Genomic DNA, 17,775 nt, shown 5'->3' with positions numbered 1-17,775 from the left:
TGCTGATTCTGACACTGATTCTGCGTCAAAATCAGCTCCAAGAAACTCTGTGTGAACTGACCCAAATAGATATCTGTACTGACTCCCCTATAAACATGCATGAATAGGCTGAGTGTGAATGTTTATTTCAGAATGGAATAAATCTCTGCCAGACAAAGGGTTCAGCATGTTAAAATCTGACTGCTGGCCTACACATTAGATCATTGGCCAAACCCACTAATAGTCAACGTTAATCGTTGTGTGCGGCCGTTTTAAATATTATATATTATTTAGACATACTGTATAGTAGATATATATTGTAGATGCAAATTGCATGGTTTTAACATATACGCTAATTTCAGCTTATTCAACCACACAATATTTTTTTGTTATAATAGATGAGCCAATGTTTTTTCTAGAAACTTCAGCCCCATCACTATCTTTTAGTTTCATGCTCTGTGTCTCTTTCATGCTTCTCACCAGATCCCCCCCTCTTTCACGCTCTCTGCCCCTCACACTCTCTCTCTCTCTCGATCATTAACTTCCTGAGCTACAGAAACCAGTTGCACAACTTTCTGTTTGGCATTGTTCATCCAAATCCTGCAGATGATACCAGATAGAGGAGACAGGAAGGACGGCTCAGAGGATCTCCTTTATTATTATAGTGTACTTGGATGAGTGGAGGGTATTTGTCCTATATATGAAGCATGTCTCAGGATGGATCTCTTCTAGTCAGAATTGATTTCTATCTATCTATCTATCTATCTATCTATCTATCTATCTATCTATCTATCTATCTATCTATCTATCTATCTATCTATCTATCTATCTATCTTTGTATCTCCAGTTTATCTTACCATCTAGACCTTATTTTGTTTCTCCATGTCAAGCGCCGTCATCAGTACCCTTTACTTATGTTTAATGGTACAACTGTGTACCTCAGTCTGTCTGCATGACTCTGTCCAACGAGATACTCATGTAGTGTCTCCCCCAGCTGTAATTCCCCAAACTACCAGAATATTTAGACGTAGTACAACATGGGCACCTCATCTGCCACTCAGGGTGACCCCTTGGTATCTACCAGGAGAGAGTGCGCTACTTACCCCATCGCAGAACACTCAACTGCAGTCAGCTGTGAGGGAAGTAACCAAGATCATCTCCAACATGTTATCAGGTGAGGATATATTCTGAAATATCAATATGCATTTGTTCCAGAATCATAATTTCTATCATTCTAGATCGTCATCATTCTAGATCACTAGAGCCCAGCAAAGGAGAACACGGCGTAATATACGGGCAGAATTCTCTAAGCAGGGTCTCCATTAACCAGTAGGATACTCAGTAGTCCGCATAGTGATGCTATTTGTTCATTTGTGCAGTTGGATGTAATTTTTAACTGAAAATTGCAAGGCCCATGCGTCACAATATTATAGCAATGCATGGGACCGCTTGTAACTGTAAAGCTGACTAAAGATGTAACAGTTATAGTTAAAAGGGAAATTCAGTCAAAATGAACTTCTAATGTGTCAGATATATGTGAGAAGATGAAAATGGTGACGTCTGTGATCATAGACCACCACTGATTTCCAGAATAAAATGGCTCTATAAAGCTGACTAGAAATTTCAGTTACTGAACATCTGACAAGATTCTTAGCAAACTACTATTCATTTCAAAGGCCCTTTTACATGGCCAACGAGCATTCACAGTACGCTTGTTCCCGATCATTGCCTTGTGTAAATAGGGCAACGATCAGCCGATAAACGGCTAAACGTATCGCTTATGCAGCAATAAATATTATCGTCGTCGGCAGCACATCTGCCTGTGTAAACAGGGAGATGTGCTTCTGACATGATAGAAATGCATGGGGACTAGCGATCAGAGTAACAAGTGCTCAACCCCATACATTGCTCCATGTGAAAGAAGCAAATGAGTGCCGATCAATGTGCTTCTTTCCGAAAACCTATTTTGGCCTGATATCACAAATTTCACCAATGTGAGCTTTTTCCATGTATCTATATACAGCAGAAGATCAAATAAAGAACAAAAAAAGATGCAATGCGCAATTGTAAGGTATCAAATATAATGTAATCTTTATTAACGAATCTAAAACATAATGTAAAAAGGTCCACAGACACACTTAAAGAAGGACAACCGCTTCACAAGCTCTTACACATGAAGTAATGAAAAAAGCGTGTGCATGGATCAGGGAATAAAGTATATCATGACAATGCAGACAGAAGTGTACAAATAATTGTACGTAGAGTTTATGACTGACCACTTTCTTCCGTGGTACAAAAAGAAGAACCATGCCTTCCGTAGCAAAATTATCTTCATGCATGACAATGCACCATCTCATGCTGCAAAGAATACCACTGTGTCATTGGCTGCTATGGGCATAAAAGGAGAGAAACTCATGGTGTGACCCCCATGTTCCCCTGACCTCAACTCTATTGAGAACCTTTGGAGCATCTTCAAGCAAAATATCTATGAGGGTGGGAGGCAGTTCACATCAAAACAGAAGCTCTGGGAGGCTATTCTGACATCCTGCAAAGATATTCAAGTAGAAACTGTCCAAATACTCACAAATTCAATGGATGCAAGAATTGTGAAGGTGATATCAAAGAAGGGGTCCTATGTTAACATGTAACCTGGCCTGCTAATTTTTTTTTGATTGACAGAGCTTTTGATTTCTGTAAATATGACCTCCTTATGCTGCAAATTCAACAAATTACCATTTTAGTTCTCTTTACAACCTTTAAAATGTTTTGATCTCTGTTGTGCATAATAATGTGAAACAGGGCATTTTGATTTTTTTACTTCTAAAAACAAATCTGTTATCATTAGGAGATTTGTTCAATAAAATTTGCATTATACTCCAACGGTTGATGGATTGAAGATTATACTGACTGTCATTTGCATCGACTATTTAGGAAAATCAGCGAAAAAGAACATTTGCATAATAATTTGGAACGCGGTGTACAACACCAGAACCAAGCTCACTACATAAATACAGCACCAGAACAAAGCTCAGTACATAAATGCAGCACCAGAACAAAGCTCAGTAGATAAATACAGCACCAGAACCAAGATTAGTATATATATGTTTTGAGCTTGGTTGTTCTGATATATATGTACTGAGCTTTGTTCTAGTGCTGTATATATGTACTGAGCTTGGTTCTGGGGCTGTTTTTATGTATTGAGCTAGGTTCTGATGCCGTATTTAAGTACTGAGCTTTGTTCTGGTGCTGTATTTATGTACTGAGCTTGGTTCTGGAGTTGTATACACCGCGTTCCAAATTATTATGCAAATGTTATTTTTCGCTGATTTTCCTAAATAGTCGATGCAAATGACAGTCAGTTTAATCTTCAAGCCATCAACCGTTGGAGTATAATGCAAATTTTATTGAACAAATCTCCTAATGATAACAGATTTTTTTTTAGAAGTAAAAACTCAAAATGCACTGTTTCACATTATTATGCACAACAGAGATCAAAACATTTTAAAGGTTGTAAAGAGAACGAAAATAGTAATATGTTGAATTTGCAGCATTAGGAGGTCATATTTACAGAAATCAAAAGCTCTTTCAATCAAAAAAAACTTAAGAGGCCAAGTTACATGTTAACATAGGACCCCTTCTTTGATATCACCTTCACAATTTTTGCACCCATTGAATTTGTGAGTATTTGGACAGTTTCTGCTTGAATCTCTTTGCAGGATGTCAGAATAGCCTCCCAGAGCTTCTGTTTTGATGTGAACTGCCTCCCACCCTCATAGATATTTTTCTTGAGGATGCTCCAAAGGTTCTCAATAGGGTTGAGGTCAGGGGAACATGGGGGCCACACCATGAGTTTCTCTCCTTCCATAGCAGCCAATGACACAGCCAATGAGGTATTCTTTGCAGCATGAGATGGTGCATTGTCATGCATGACGATAATTTTGTTACGGAAGGCACGGTTCTTCTTTTTGTACCACGGAAGAAAGTGGTCAGTCATAAACTCTACGTACTTTGCAGAGGTCATTTTCACACCGTCAGGGACCCTAAAGAGGCCTACCATCTCTCTCCCCATGATTCCAGCCCAAAACATGACTCCACCACCTCCTTGCTGACGTTGCAGCCTTGTTGGGACATGGTGGCCATTCACCAACCATCCACTACTCCATCCATCTGGACCATCCAGGGTTGCACGGCACTCATCAGTAAACAACACGGTTTGAAAATTAGTCTTCATGTATTTCTGAGCCCACTGCAACCGTTTCTGCTTGTGAACATTGTTTAGGGGTGGCCGAATAATAGCTTTATGCACACTTGCAAACCTCTGGAGGATCCTACACCTTGATGTTCGCGGGACTCCAGAGGCACCAGCGGCTTCAAATACCTGTTTGCTGCTTTGCAATGGCATTTTAGCAGCTGCTCTCCTAATCCTATTAATTTGTCTGGCAGAAACCTTCCTCATTATGCCTTTATCTGTGCTCTGAATCAGCCACAAATCTTTTCACAGTACGATGATCACGCCTACGTTTTCTTGAAATATCCAATGTTTTCATACCTTGTCCAAGATATTGCATTATTTCACGCTTTTTGGCAGCAGATAGATCCTTTTTCTTTCCCATATTGCTTGAATCCTGTGGCCTGCTTAATAATGTGGAACGTCCTTCTTAAGTAGTTTTCCTTTGATTGGGCACACCTGGCAAACTAATTATCACAGGTGTCTGAGATTGATTACAATGATCCAAAGAGCCCTAAGACACAATACCATCCATGAGTTTAATTGAAAAACTAATAATTAAATGTTTATGACACTTAAATCCAATGTGCATAATAATTTGGAACACGGTGTATATATGTACTGAGCTTTGTTCTGGTGTTGTATTTATGTACTGAGGTTGGTTCTTGTGTTGTATTTATGTACTGAGCTTGGTTATGGTGCTGTATTTATGTACTGAGCTTGGTTATGGTGTTGTATTTATGTACTGAGCTTGGTTCTGTTGCTGTATATTTGTATTGAGCTTTGTTATGGTGCTGTATATATATACTGTGCTTTGTTCTGGTGGTGTATATATGTACTGAGCTTGCTCCTGGCACCGTATCTGTGCATTAACCGGGAGAGTTGTCGCGGCTTACTGCGCACGCCGCACTGTCCTCCACCCTTCTCATGTGCACAGCCTAACTAAATGGTCTGAGCACGCTTAGGATATTGAATGTGCGCATAAAGGCCTATACGTAATGGGTGAGTTTAATATAATGTGTGGGTAGGTCTGTACGCTTATGTAATTATATACATAGTGTGGCAATCCACACTAAAGCATTCTGGACAGGGAATTTCTTTATTTAGAATCCACTTTAACCCCTTCAGGACTGAGCCACTTTTGGACCAAATGACAGAGCCTCATTTTTTAAATCTGACGTGTGTTACTTTATGTGGTAATAACTCGGGAATACTTTTACCTATCCAAGCGATTCTGAGATTGTTTTCTCGTGACATATTGTACTTTATGTTAGGGGAAAAATTTGGTCGATATATTCAATATTTTTGTGTGAAAAACACCAAAATTTTGAGAAAATTTGCAAAAAATTTGCATTTTCTAAATTCAAATGTATCTGCTTGTAAGACAGATAGTTATACCACACAAAATAGTTACTAGCTAACTTTTCCAATATGTCTACTTTAGATTGGCATCATTTTTTGAACATGCTTTTATTTTCTAGGACGTTACAAGGCTTATAAGTTTAGCAGCAATTTCTCACATTTTCAAGAAAATTTCAAAAGCCCATTTTTTTAGGGAACAGTTCAGTTGTGAAGTGGCTTTGAGGGCCTTATATATTAGAAACCCCCACAAATCACCCCACTTTAAAAACTGCACCCCTCAAAGTATTCAAAACAGTATTCAGAAAGTTTTTTAACCCTTTAGGCGTTTCCATTTTAATCAATTTTTCTTGTAATACTGAAGGTTTTTACCGGAGAAGCACAACTGAATATTTATTGCCCTGATTCTGCAGTTTTTAGAAATATCCCACATGTGGCCCTAGTGCGCTACTAGACTGAAACACCGGCCTCAGAAGCAAAGAAGCACCCCAGAGGATTTTAGGGCCTTCCTTTTCTTAGATTATATTTCAGGCACCATGTCAGGTTAGAAGAGGTCTTGTGGTGCAAAAACAAAGGAAACACCCCAAAAAATACCCCATTTTGGAGACTACACCCCTTGAGGAATTCATCTAGGGGTGTAGTGAGCATTTTGACCCACAGGTGATTCATAGATTTCATTAGAATTGGGCAGTGAAAATGAAAAATTACATTATTTCCCAATACCATGTAGCTTTACCTCAAAATGTTTAATTTTTTTAACAAATAAATGAGGAAAAGCACCCCAACATTTGTAAAGCAACTTCTCCAGAGTACGGAAATACCAAACATGTGGTCAAAAAACTGCTGTTTGGGCAAGCGGCATGACTCGGAAGGGAAGGCACGCCATTTAGCTTTTGGAGCGCTGATTTTGCTGGATTCATTTCTCTGCACCATGTCGCATTTGTAAAGCTCCTAAGGTACCAGTACAGTAGAAACCCCCCAAAAATGACGCCATTTAGGAAACTACACCCCTTGAGGAATTAATCTAGGGGTGTAATGAGCATTTTGACCCCCCAGGTGTTTCATAGATTTCATTAGAATTGGGCAGTAAACATGAAAAATGTCATTTTTTTCCACTAAGACGTAGGTTTAGGTAAAAATGTTTCATTTTCTCATCAAATAAAGGAGAAAAATCACCGTAACATTTGTAAAGCAACTTCTCCAGAGTACGGAAATAGCCCATATGTGGTAATAAAGTACTTTATGAATACACATCAGGGCTCAGAAGGGAAGGAGCGCCATTTGGCTTTTGGAGAGCAGATTTTGCTGGATTGGTTTTTCTGCGCCATCTCGCTTTTGCAAAGCCCCTTAGGTAGCAGTACAGTGGAAACTACCCAAAAGTGACTCCATTTGGCAAACTACACCCATTGAGGAATTCATCTAGGGGTGTAGTGAGCATATTGACCACACAGGTGTCTCATATATTTTATTAGAAATGGGCAGTGAGAATGAAAAATTACATTATTTTCCAATAAGACGCAGCATTGGTTAAAATTTTTCATTTTCTCAACAAATAAAGGAGAAAAAGCACCGTAACATTTGTAAAGCAACTTCTTCAGAGTAGGGAGATACTCCACACGTGGTCATAAACTGCTATTTGGACCACAAAGCAAGGCTCTAAAGGGAAGGAGCGCCATTTAGTATTTGGAGTGGAGATTTTATAAGATTCGTTTTTTGACACCATGTTGCATTGAGCTATAGTATCAGTACAGTGGTACCCCCCGAAAAATTACCCCATTTTGGAAACTAGATCCCTCAAAGAATTGATCTAGGGGTGTAGTGAGCATTTTGACCGCACAAGTGTTTTGCAAAAATGAGTAAACAATAGATGTTGCAGATTGAAAATTGCTGTTTTCCACATATATGCCATTTCAGTGCCCAATGTGTTGTGCCCAGCTTGTACCACCATAGACACACATCCCATAAATTGTTAAGCGGGTTCTCCAGAATACCCCATATGTGGTCATAAATTGCCGTTTGGGTATACTGCCAGGCTCAGTTGGACCACCATTTGGCTTTTGAAGCGCAGATTTTGCTTGGTGTATTAGTGGGATTTCAGCTTATAATGTGGGGGCATATGTGAGCTGGGCGGAGTACATCAGGGTATATGTAATCTGGGCGGAGTACATCAGGGTATATGTAAGCTGGGCGGAGTACTTCAGGGTATATGTAAACTGGGCGGAGTACATCAGGGTATATGTAAGCTGGGCGGAGTACATCAGGGTATATGTAAGCTGGGCGGAGTACATCAGGGCATATGTAAGCTGTGAGGAGTACATCAGGATATATGTAAGGTGTGCGGAGTACATCAGGGTACATGTAATATGTGAGGAGTACATCAGGGTATATGTAAGCTGGGCGAGTACATCAGGGCATATGTAAGCTGTGAGGAGTACATCAGGATATATGTAAGCTGTGCGGAGTACATCAGGGTATATGTAATATGTGAGGAGTACATCAGGGTATATGTAATATGCGCAGAGTACATCAGGTTATATGTAAGCTGTGCGTAGTACATCAGGATATATGTAAGCTGTGGAGTACATCAGGGTATATGTAAGCTGTGAGGAGTACATCAGGGTATATGTAATATGTGAGGAGTACATCAGGGTATATGTAATATGTGAGGAGTACATTAGGGTATATGTAATAAGCGTGGAGTACATCAGGATATATGTAAGCTGTGCGTAGTACATCAGTATATATGTAAGCTGTGAGGAGTACATCAGGGTATATGTAAGCTGTGCAGAGTACATCAGGGTATATGTAAGCTGTGCGGAGTACATTAGGGTATATGTAAGCTGTGCGGAGTGCATCAGGATATATGTAATATGTGAGGAGTACATCAGGGTATATGTAATATGTGAGGAGTACATCAGGGTATATGTAAGCTGTGCAGAGTACATCAGGGTATATGTAAGCTGGGCGGAGTACATCAGGGTATATGTAAGCTGGGCGGAGTACATCAGGGCATATGTAAGCTGGGCAGAGTACATCAGGGCATATGTAAACTGGGCTGAGTACATCAGGGCATATGTAATCTGGGCGGAGTACATCAGGGTATATGGAAGCTGTGAGGAGTACATCAGGGGATATGTAAGCTGGGCGGAGTACATCAGGGCATATGTAAACTGGGCTGAGTACATCAGGGTATATGTAAGCTGTGCAGAGTACATTAGGGTATATGTAAGCTGTGAGGAGTACATCAGGGGATATGTAAGCTGGGCGGAGTACATCAGGGCATATGTAAACTGGGCTGAGTACATCAGGGCATATGTAAGCTGGGCGGAGTACATCGGGGTATAATAGGATGATGTAATAATGGGGTGAATGAATAATCCATGGATTGGTGTGGTCGCTTTGAACCAATCCTTTATGCACAGGCCGGGTTTTTGGGGTATTATACAAAATATCTGCGCTCCAGTGTTGCCTTATATTTGACTTCTTCACTAGCCCTATGAGCCGCACAAGGCCCTAAAGTTTCCTCATCACCGCTGCATCTACAGGGTCCACCTGTGGGGTCCAGCAAATGAAGATGTGGGGTATTTAGTGAAATTCTACTGGACCTAAAAATTAGTCTGGGCCGTCATTTAGAATCAATTTGCATCATTGCGTTTTGAGAGTCATAACGTTTTATTTTTCCGTTGACGGAGCTGTGTGAGGGCGCATTTTTTGTGCAACGAGCTGTCATTTTTATTGGTTCCATTTTGGGGTACATGCGATTTTTTTATCACTATTTATTCCATTTTTTGGGAGATGGGGAAACCAAAATAACAGCAATTCCAGCACGTTTCTTTTTTGTTTTTTTTTACAGTGTTCACCGTGCAGTATAAACAACATGTTAACTTTATTCTGCGGGGCGAGACGATTACAGCGACACCAAATTTATATCGTTTTTTTTACATTTCTCTACGTTCCCACAATAAAAATACTATTTTCTAAAAAAATCATGTTTTAGTGTCGCCATTTTCTGACAGCCATAACTTTTTTATTTTTTAGTTGATATCGCTGCGGGATGGCTTGTTTTATGCGTGACGAACTGTAGTTTCTATTGATACCATTTTGCGTTACTTGCAACTTTTTTATCACTTTTTATTACATTTTTTTTGAGACAAGATGACCTAAAAATAAAATGCTGTCATTGTTTTTTATTAAAAATGTTTACGGTGTTCACCGTGCGGTAAAAATAATGTGATATTTTTATAGATCAGGCCGTTCTGAACGCGGCGATACCTATTATGTATAGCTTTTTTTCATATTTTCATTTTTTTTCTAATAATAAAGGAGTTGATCAGGGAAACAGGGCAAGTGTTGTTTTTATTATTTATTTATTATTTATTTATTTATTTATTTATTTTTCTTTCACATTTTTTTTTAATTTTTTACTTTTTCTTTTACACCGACCTGGGGACTTGAAGATCTGGTCTTCTGATCCCCGGTACAATACACTGCACTACTTATGTATGTACTTATGTAGTGCAGTGTATTGTAACTGTCATTCTTCATTTGACAGTTAGCGTATTAGGTCCTGCCTCGGGCAGGACCTAATAGGCTACCGTACCTTGGCAACCAGGAAGCCTAGTAACAGCTTCCTGGTTACCATAGCAACAATCGCCACCCGCGATCCATCGCGGGGGGGCCCGGGGGTTACAGAGGGAGCTCCCTCCCTCTGTCAACCACTTCAATGCGGCGGACGTCATTGACAGCCGCATTGAAGGGGTTAAATGGTTGCGATCGGCGGTAACAGCCATCGCAGCCATTGCAGCGGCATTTCAGCTGTGTATAACAGCTGACAGCCGCTGAAGATAAAGCGCGCACAGCTCCTGTGCCCGCTTTATCTGCAGGGCGTAACTGTACGCCCGTCTGCGGTAACTCACTTGGTTTTCGGACGTACAGTTACGCCCAATAGCGGGAAGGGGTTAATGTAGGGGGTATTTGGAATATCGTAATTGTTTTATTTTATTATTAGAATAATTTTCAATGCCGCGATACACCGCAAAACACTGTGACACACCCCCACGGCGCGTATGTCTTTGTCCGCAAAACAGGGAACCTGTTGTTAAAAATTTGAATCCCACCCCTGGTATAATATCATTTTTGGCCTCTTGGTGTAATTTTGATTTTTCCATTCATTATATGCGCTTCTGGTGACGCACGCGCAGTGGTTAATGTCTCCTCCGCCTCCGGGTTGATGTTTGCATCTCACCATGGCAACGGCGCACGTGACCGCGTCAACACGTGCTCTCATGCCCCGTGCACAAGCTGTAAGCTGTGATACACTCACAACTTCCGTTTGGCGGGCAGACATGCCGCTGTGTTTGTGCACCCAATAATATACCAGTAAGTGTGCTATTATTAGACCACTTCATTTTTTAAACATATACACCTGGCCCTCGATATGTCTAATTGTTTTTCTCACCATTAAAAGGCAGCATGTAGTAGTATAGCGCCATCCCCAGACGAAGGCAAGTGCTCCAAAACGCGCGTCGGGGTGGACGCCTATCTTTTGCTCCAGCACTTTATGGGTCAGTATGGCTATTTTTTAGATCACTGGTATCTGGTTGGTGCAGATTGTTACTGAATATGTTCTTATATACAATTATTTGTACACTTATGTCTGCATTGTCATGATACTTTATTCTCTGATCCATGCACACGCTTTTTTCATTACTTCATGTGTAAGAGTTTGTGATGCGGTTGTCCTTCTTTTAGTGTGTCTGTGGAACTTTTTACATTATGTTTTAGATTCGTTAATAAAGATTACCTTTTTCTTTTTGATACCTTACAATTGTGCATTGCAACTTTTTTCATTCTTGGTTTGGTCATTTAGTCTGGATGCAGGCAATATATATTAATTAACCTTTTTGATCTACCCCCTAACAAAACAATTTTTTTGGCACATATTACATGTATTTGGTGGGTGATCACTACTATACTTGTCTCTTTGGTTATATACATAGCAGAAGATGTTTTTCACTAGATTTCCCCTTTAATAATTCGACTGTCAATAATGATTATTAAAGAGATTATGCGGGGATCAAAAAGTATTAGCAGTATACTCACTGCAGTATGGGAGTACACTGCTAATATACATTCCGGTCCCCCGTTGTGTTGATTCTGAGATCTTTATATATTTTTATAGCGCTGCCGGAGGACTGAAAGTCTAGTTGCACAGTCTTTTTTTGATAACGATACAACTCTTCGTCATGTGACCGACCCCGCTGTACTCCATGTACAAGCAGGAACAATAGTACTTCAAGCACATGGAACACAGCGGGGTCGGTCACGTCACGAAGAGTTGTATCGTCATCAAAGGAGGATGTACAACTAGACTTTCCGGTCCCCCAGCGAAATAAAAATCTACGAAATGCTCAGAATCAGCGTGACGGGGGACCAGAATGTAGATTAGCAGTGTACTCACTGCTAATAATTTTTTGACCCCCGCAGAACCCCTTTAATGAGAATTGTTATACTTGCAACACTAAAACAATCAGTTCTAAGTAATGCTAAAACAATCAGTTCTAAGTAATGGAAATTTGTGGCTTCACCTTGAACTTTTTTTATTCTGACAAATTAGTATACAATATCTTCTGGAGTGTATATTGTACATGAAAGCAAAATAATTCCCAGCATTTTTTCTTGGTTGCTAGTGGCAAACGATATTTTGCTTTACCATCATCCAAGGAAAATGCATGTGGGGCAAACAATTTGCATGCGAAAATTCACATTGAAAACGTCTTTACAAGTATGACCCTTTCCCTATAAAATGATCAGGCCGCTCATGGGATTAGGGATGAGGATCATGATGATCATCTTCCAGCCTGTGGTCTTCTTAAGATAAACTTGCAGAGCTTAACCTTTGAAAGCTTGCTTCTTGCAGTACATAGGACTGAGGGGCCGCTGCTTCTGAATCGTGATATGAATAAATATTGTCGCTCTGTCTGGGGAGATCCTTCACTTCTTAATTATAAAAGGTAAGATTTACTTTAAGATATCACAACCGTTCCTCTCTGGTCCCTTCACCATTTATTTAAATAGTGTTACTGCCAATATTACTAGTTATGCCACTAAGATTGGTTGTCCTAATATCTTCAGGTGTGGATCTCGAGACATTTCTTACCACGGAGAACGTTGCCTAGATGTTGTGGTAAGATGACTGTGGCTGTAACGTCCTTAGTAAATGAGGCGACTATTGCTAACAATATTTGATTTCAATATATATCTCTTACAGATCCCAGATTCTCATCTACACGGATATGAAGTGTGGCCAATGATTGGGACAGAGCCTAATCATGTGACACTAGATGGAGTTGGCGTTCCTAATACAGACTTCATGTTATATGTGAGGGTGGCACAGACAGAGAAATGTGCTTTACAGGTGAGCGATAACTAACAAGAATAAGAAAGCGCAGCACAAAAAAGAACATCATTTTATATTTTACATATAGAATAAATCTACCACAAAAATTGAGTTACTTTGTAAATACATTGCAGCACTTCTCTTGTGCTGATCCATGGTTACAGCCTGTGTTGTAGTTCAAAGCTGCATTCATAATTCTGCAGGCTTCAGAGCTTAAATTTCATAGTATACCCTGTTGGTTTACTGTCGGCATAAAGCTTGCTGTAGTGATTTGAATTAAGTTGTTCAGCTGACTGTTTCCAATAACAACTAGCAAAAATTGTGAATGTATCTCGAGGCTTTAAACTCTGGTTTAGTACAAGAAAAGTAAAGCAATGCATTTACAACTTTAATACAGATTCTATTATATAGAAACTGTAAAATAGTCTGCAAAGGTGGACATACAGTATGCTTTAACATGAAACATTTATTTTATGCAATTTTAGCCATGAATATGAATTCTATTCGTGTTGTAAGTAAGCAAAGAACTGGATTTGCGCATATTAATTCGTATTTTTTCCAACCTATCTATTTGCAGATAGTGTGTGAAAAATGTAGTCATTAGAAGCCTGTCTGTATTGCCTGTGTACACTGTATACCATGCAGCCTACATGGATATCACAGACCCTATGATATACTTAACTAACCTCTGGACAATAGTCTGGTGGGTTGTACAAGTGTATGGTAGGGGATGAGACCTTCGTTGTATTACTTAGAACATGTAGAATATATTTAGGAGATTTTCATTATGTGGGTGTACTCTTTCATTATCAGTGTAACTTTACATTTTAAATATGAACGCTGAATTCATGTATAAATGTTGCTTAATATCATTCAAGCAATACACATACTGGAAAAAGGTATCTATGGACAGTCCAAGGCTTGGTTTCAAAATCTTTTTAATGTATCGACAGAATGAGTTCACGTTAAGTTTGATAATGTCAGGCAATCCAGATTTGACATTAATGGTCCACTAAATACTGGCCCCTAGTATTAACAGAAAAAATATTTGTATGCTGCCCCCTAGAGTATATATCCATTCACTACCTCCACATTGCTAGTCTTGAGTAATGTAAATGTACTCTGGTGGTATAAGGGTATGTTCACACGTAGTCAACAAAAACGTCTGAAAATCCAGAGCTGTTTTCAAGGGAAAACAGACCCTGCTTTTCAGACGTTTTTTTTACCAACTCGCATTTTTCGCGGCGTTTTTCGCGGCGTTTTTTACGTCCGTTTTTGGAGCTGTTTTCATTGGAGTCTATGAGAAAACAGCTCCAAAAACGTCCAAAGAAGTGTCCTGCACTTCTTTTGACGAGGCTGTATTTTTACGCGTCGTCGTTTGACAGCTGTCAAACGACGACGCGTAAATAACAGGTCGTCTGCACAGTACGTCGGCAAACCCATTCAAATGAATGGGCAGATGTTTGCAGACGTATTGGAGCCGTATTTTCAGACGTAAAACGAGGCATAATACGCCTCGTATACATCTGAAATTTGGCCGTGTGAACATACCCTAAAGGAAAACACTTCACTCTATGTTTATTATCAGAGTAAGTTTCTTATATTGCATGAATTCAGTCACTTGTACATTATGAAACAACTCTATGACACAGCCAGTCAGACTACTTAGTGTTTTAGATCATTCAATGCTTTATCTATTCTTTTATCACCTTGTCTTAGCCCTCAGTTATGGCCTATGCATCATACTGTCAACTGGATCACTCAGGTCGTCCCGTGGCTGGGGTTATTGTGTTCTGCCCAAAGCGCCTTAGAGATGGAGTATACCAACATGGACACATTGTACAGGTATATAAATATCTGCTTTCTCATAGTACCTGTATCACATTCATTATATTGGGACCTGGCAACAGGTCCCCAACTATATTCTATTAGCTTTGTATACAGGGAATTATGCATAAATAACTAAAAACGCTGTTCCAACAGATTATTTTTGTTGTCCCGCAATATGTCGAGAGACATGCAAGGAAGCATCTTCCCAAGATCTAGTGCAACTAATAGGTGAAAGGCCTTACTTTGGTCGGCCACCAAGTTGTTTGATCCCAGGCAGTGGGACAAGAAGTCTCGTCTATAGTTGATCGCTTATTGTAAACAGATGCATGTCTCTGGAAGAAAGCAATGCTCAGGACAACGGTAAGGCCTCATTCACACTAGTGTATTTTGCATCAGTATTTGGAAGCCAAAATCAGGAGTGGAACCTACACAGAGAAAAAGTATAATGGAAAGATTTGAACCTCTCTTGTGTTTTGGACCCACTCCTGGTTTTGGCTTACAAATACTGATGCAAGATACCGACCTAAAAAGGCAAGTGTGAATGAGGCCACTATATATATATATTATAAAATGAACAGTGGTCAGAATACATTCGGTTTGTCTTTCACAAAGCTTCAACCATTCTACTTGTCATAACTTATTTCAGGTATGTCTACATGAAATACTTCACGCACTTGGATTCTCTAGCAGTCTTTTCGATCACTGGATAGATTGCAGCTTTTCAGGTGAAGTCATTTTGACATAATTATTTTCTCATTTGTTATTAAAGTGTTTCTCCATCTAAATCTATCGTTATAGAAATCTGATTAAGGATGTAAGACCCAAAACCCCCCACACAGGTTAAGTGAAACTAAGGAAGGAATATGGACGCCAAAAGTTGGCCCCGTATTTCAGGTTAATAAAATGCACTGACAACAGCAAAAGCCTTTTGAATGAGGCAGGTAGGCAGCATGCCACCTCACAACCAGTCTTGCTAATATTACTCAGGTCTGAATTGAAGCTTTGAGTTGAGAACAGAGAAAAAACAAGACTAGTCAGTCATAAAACCACACATTCCCCTATCTTTTAATCAGATGGTTGTAAAAAAATTAAGGTAATACATTAGGTGGGTAACCTCGAAAATATAGGATTCTTTATGAAAAAGATCAAAAACATGAAAATGAGTCAAACACTCCTCCAAAGTACTCTTGGGTGTTTCATGTTAGGGAGAAGTGAATAAGCCACTGCCAAACCCACCACTAGCAATGGAGTACCTGCCGAGGGAACAAAGGATCGGGCATGTTAACATCAAATATCAACAATTATGTCGTACTACAGCTGCAAATGCGTTAAATAGTAAATGATAGTTTTCTGCCTTCTCAATGGTAAAATATTGTTCTGTGCCTTTATCAGCACTAGTAACTGTTCACTTTTCAGTTCCATATTCTATACTTTAATGTAACTTTTTCTCATTTATGTGAACAGGACATATGTGTTCTTCCCGATCCCGTGTGGCAAATACAGATGAAAGGGGTCAGCTGCGGATTTACACCCCAAATGTAATGCAAAGAATGGGGGAGCACTTAGGAGTAGGTAGTGTTGGTGCCCCTCTTGAAAACCAGGTAACAATCTAGTAAGGATGGTATTATATTCTTCAAAAGTTTTCTCTACTTACGTTTTTTCCCCAGTGATCCCAAATGTGTCTAAATTAGATTGCATATATTTTTTGTGTATGAATTTTTAGCACAGTAAACAATCCTGAAGGCTATCCCTATAAACCAGTAAAATCATAACAATACTCTGTACCTGTAAACAGGCAACCAATGTCCATATACCCTAGTCGGGCAAATGCATGCCATAGAGGGGGAGGATTTCCCAGACAGAAAAGTCAGACATTGGATATTTTTAGCGTATTAGTCTCCATACAGGAGATCAGCAGTTTTTGAGAAAATCAGACCTCCTTCTGTGGCACCGACAATCATTCCAAAGTGACTATAAATTAATCTCTTGGCGATTATGATTTATTGTATATAGCATTTACTTCTAGGGCGCTGTACCTATAAAATACAGGTGTTGAAATACATAAGACAAACTATCTGTATACTTTTATGTAAAGTTGTTGCAGCTGTTTGACTAGTGAGATATTTGTATTAAAAAGCAGGTGTACAATTGTATCGATTGGGTCCATGGACTGTATTTCTGTGCCTGACTATAATCCATATGCCAGATTAAAGGGATTAAACTGTACTTTTTTTTTGGGGGGGGGGGGGGGGGTCAATAGTGATACCAAGTAATGATACACATTTTTTCCTTTGACAGCTGAATTCAAAGATTTTCAATTTCAATTGTATATCCTAAGGAAATGGCTTTTCAAATGCTATCATTGACTTTAACAGGAAAAAGCAACTTCTTCCCATTGGGAATCGAGAATTATGCAGGGATCCATCCTAACAGCTTCACTAAGTCCTCCGCACTTGACATCCCTGGATCCAATAACTCTTGCTGCTTTTCAAGATATGGGCTGGTATGGGGTTAATACAAGTGTGAACACCCGTCTAGTGTGGGGAAAAGGTGCGAGCATTTTACATTTTACCTGTTCCTGCCCAATAATCTCAATACTACCGATTTCATGGTAACAATACATCGTAGGAACGAGTACAGCCAAGAATTCTAAACTAAACTCTTTTCAGGAGCTGGTATTAACTTTGGTCTACCATCCACATGTCAAGAAAGATTATCAGGTTTCTTCTGTAAAGATGAAGGGTGAGCGCTGCCAGTCTTGGCATAGACCCTTGGATGTAATACAAATTCTACTCTGTAGTTCTAACATTCCCTCTTTCTGCAGTAATATTGGCTGTCATCATCTCCATTTGGACAAGGGTAACTGCTCAACAGATGCTTTCATGGAGGGCTGCCGTATTTACAAACCCCTGCTACATGGGGTACGTTGTACATTGATTTTTGTGAACACAATATACTACTTCCACCTGGTTTACAAAAT

At 39.5% G+C, this 17,775-nt stretch overlaps 1 protein-coding gene across 1 annotated transcript in view; it reads left to right on the top strand.

Annotated features, from left to right (window-relative positions):
- Nucleotides 1-590: 590 nt before the first annotated feature.
- The window catches only part of CIROP (ciliated left-right organizer metallopeptidase), a 24,517-nt gene continuing 7,332 nt past the window's right edge, over nucleotides 591-17,775 (top strand). Inside the window, exons 1-10 of the mRNA XM_075828939.1 lie at nucleotides 591-1,153; nucleotides 12,486-12,579; nucleotides 12,701-12,752; nucleotides 12,837-12,983; nucleotides 14,685-14,810; nucleotides 15,442-15,520; nucleotides 16,260-16,396; nucleotides 17,171-17,345; nucleotides 17,465-17,537; nucleotides 17,620-17,716. Coding sequence (XP_075685054.1) covers nucleotides 862-1,153; nucleotides 12,486-12,579; nucleotides 12,701-12,752; nucleotides 12,837-12,983; nucleotides 14,685-14,810; nucleotides 15,442-15,520; nucleotides 16,260-16,396; nucleotides 17,171-17,345; nucleotides 17,465-17,537; nucleotides 17,620-17,716 — 1,272 coding nt within the window. The 5' untranslated portion in view covers nucleotides 591-861. The remainder of the gene's footprint in view (nucleotides 1,154-12,485; nucleotides 12,580-12,700; nucleotides 12,753-12,836; nucleotides 12,984-14,684; nucleotides 14,811-15,441; nucleotides 15,521-16,259; nucleotides 16,397-17,170; nucleotides 17,346-17,464; nucleotides 17,538-17,619; nucleotides 17,717-17,775) is intronic.

This window comes from Rhinoderma darwinii, chromosome 1 (assembly GCF_050947455.1).
Source record: "Rhinoderma darwinii isolate aRhiDar2 chromosome 1, aRhiDar2.hap1, whole genome shotgun sequence".
In the NCBI taxonomy this organism is placed as follows: Eukaryota; Metazoa; Chordata; class Amphibia; order Anura; family Rhinodermatidae; genus Rhinoderma; species Rhinoderma darwinii.
The sequence above is the reverse complement of the archived record's forward strand: the minus strand, read 5'-3'. Positions and strand labels throughout refer to the sequence as shown.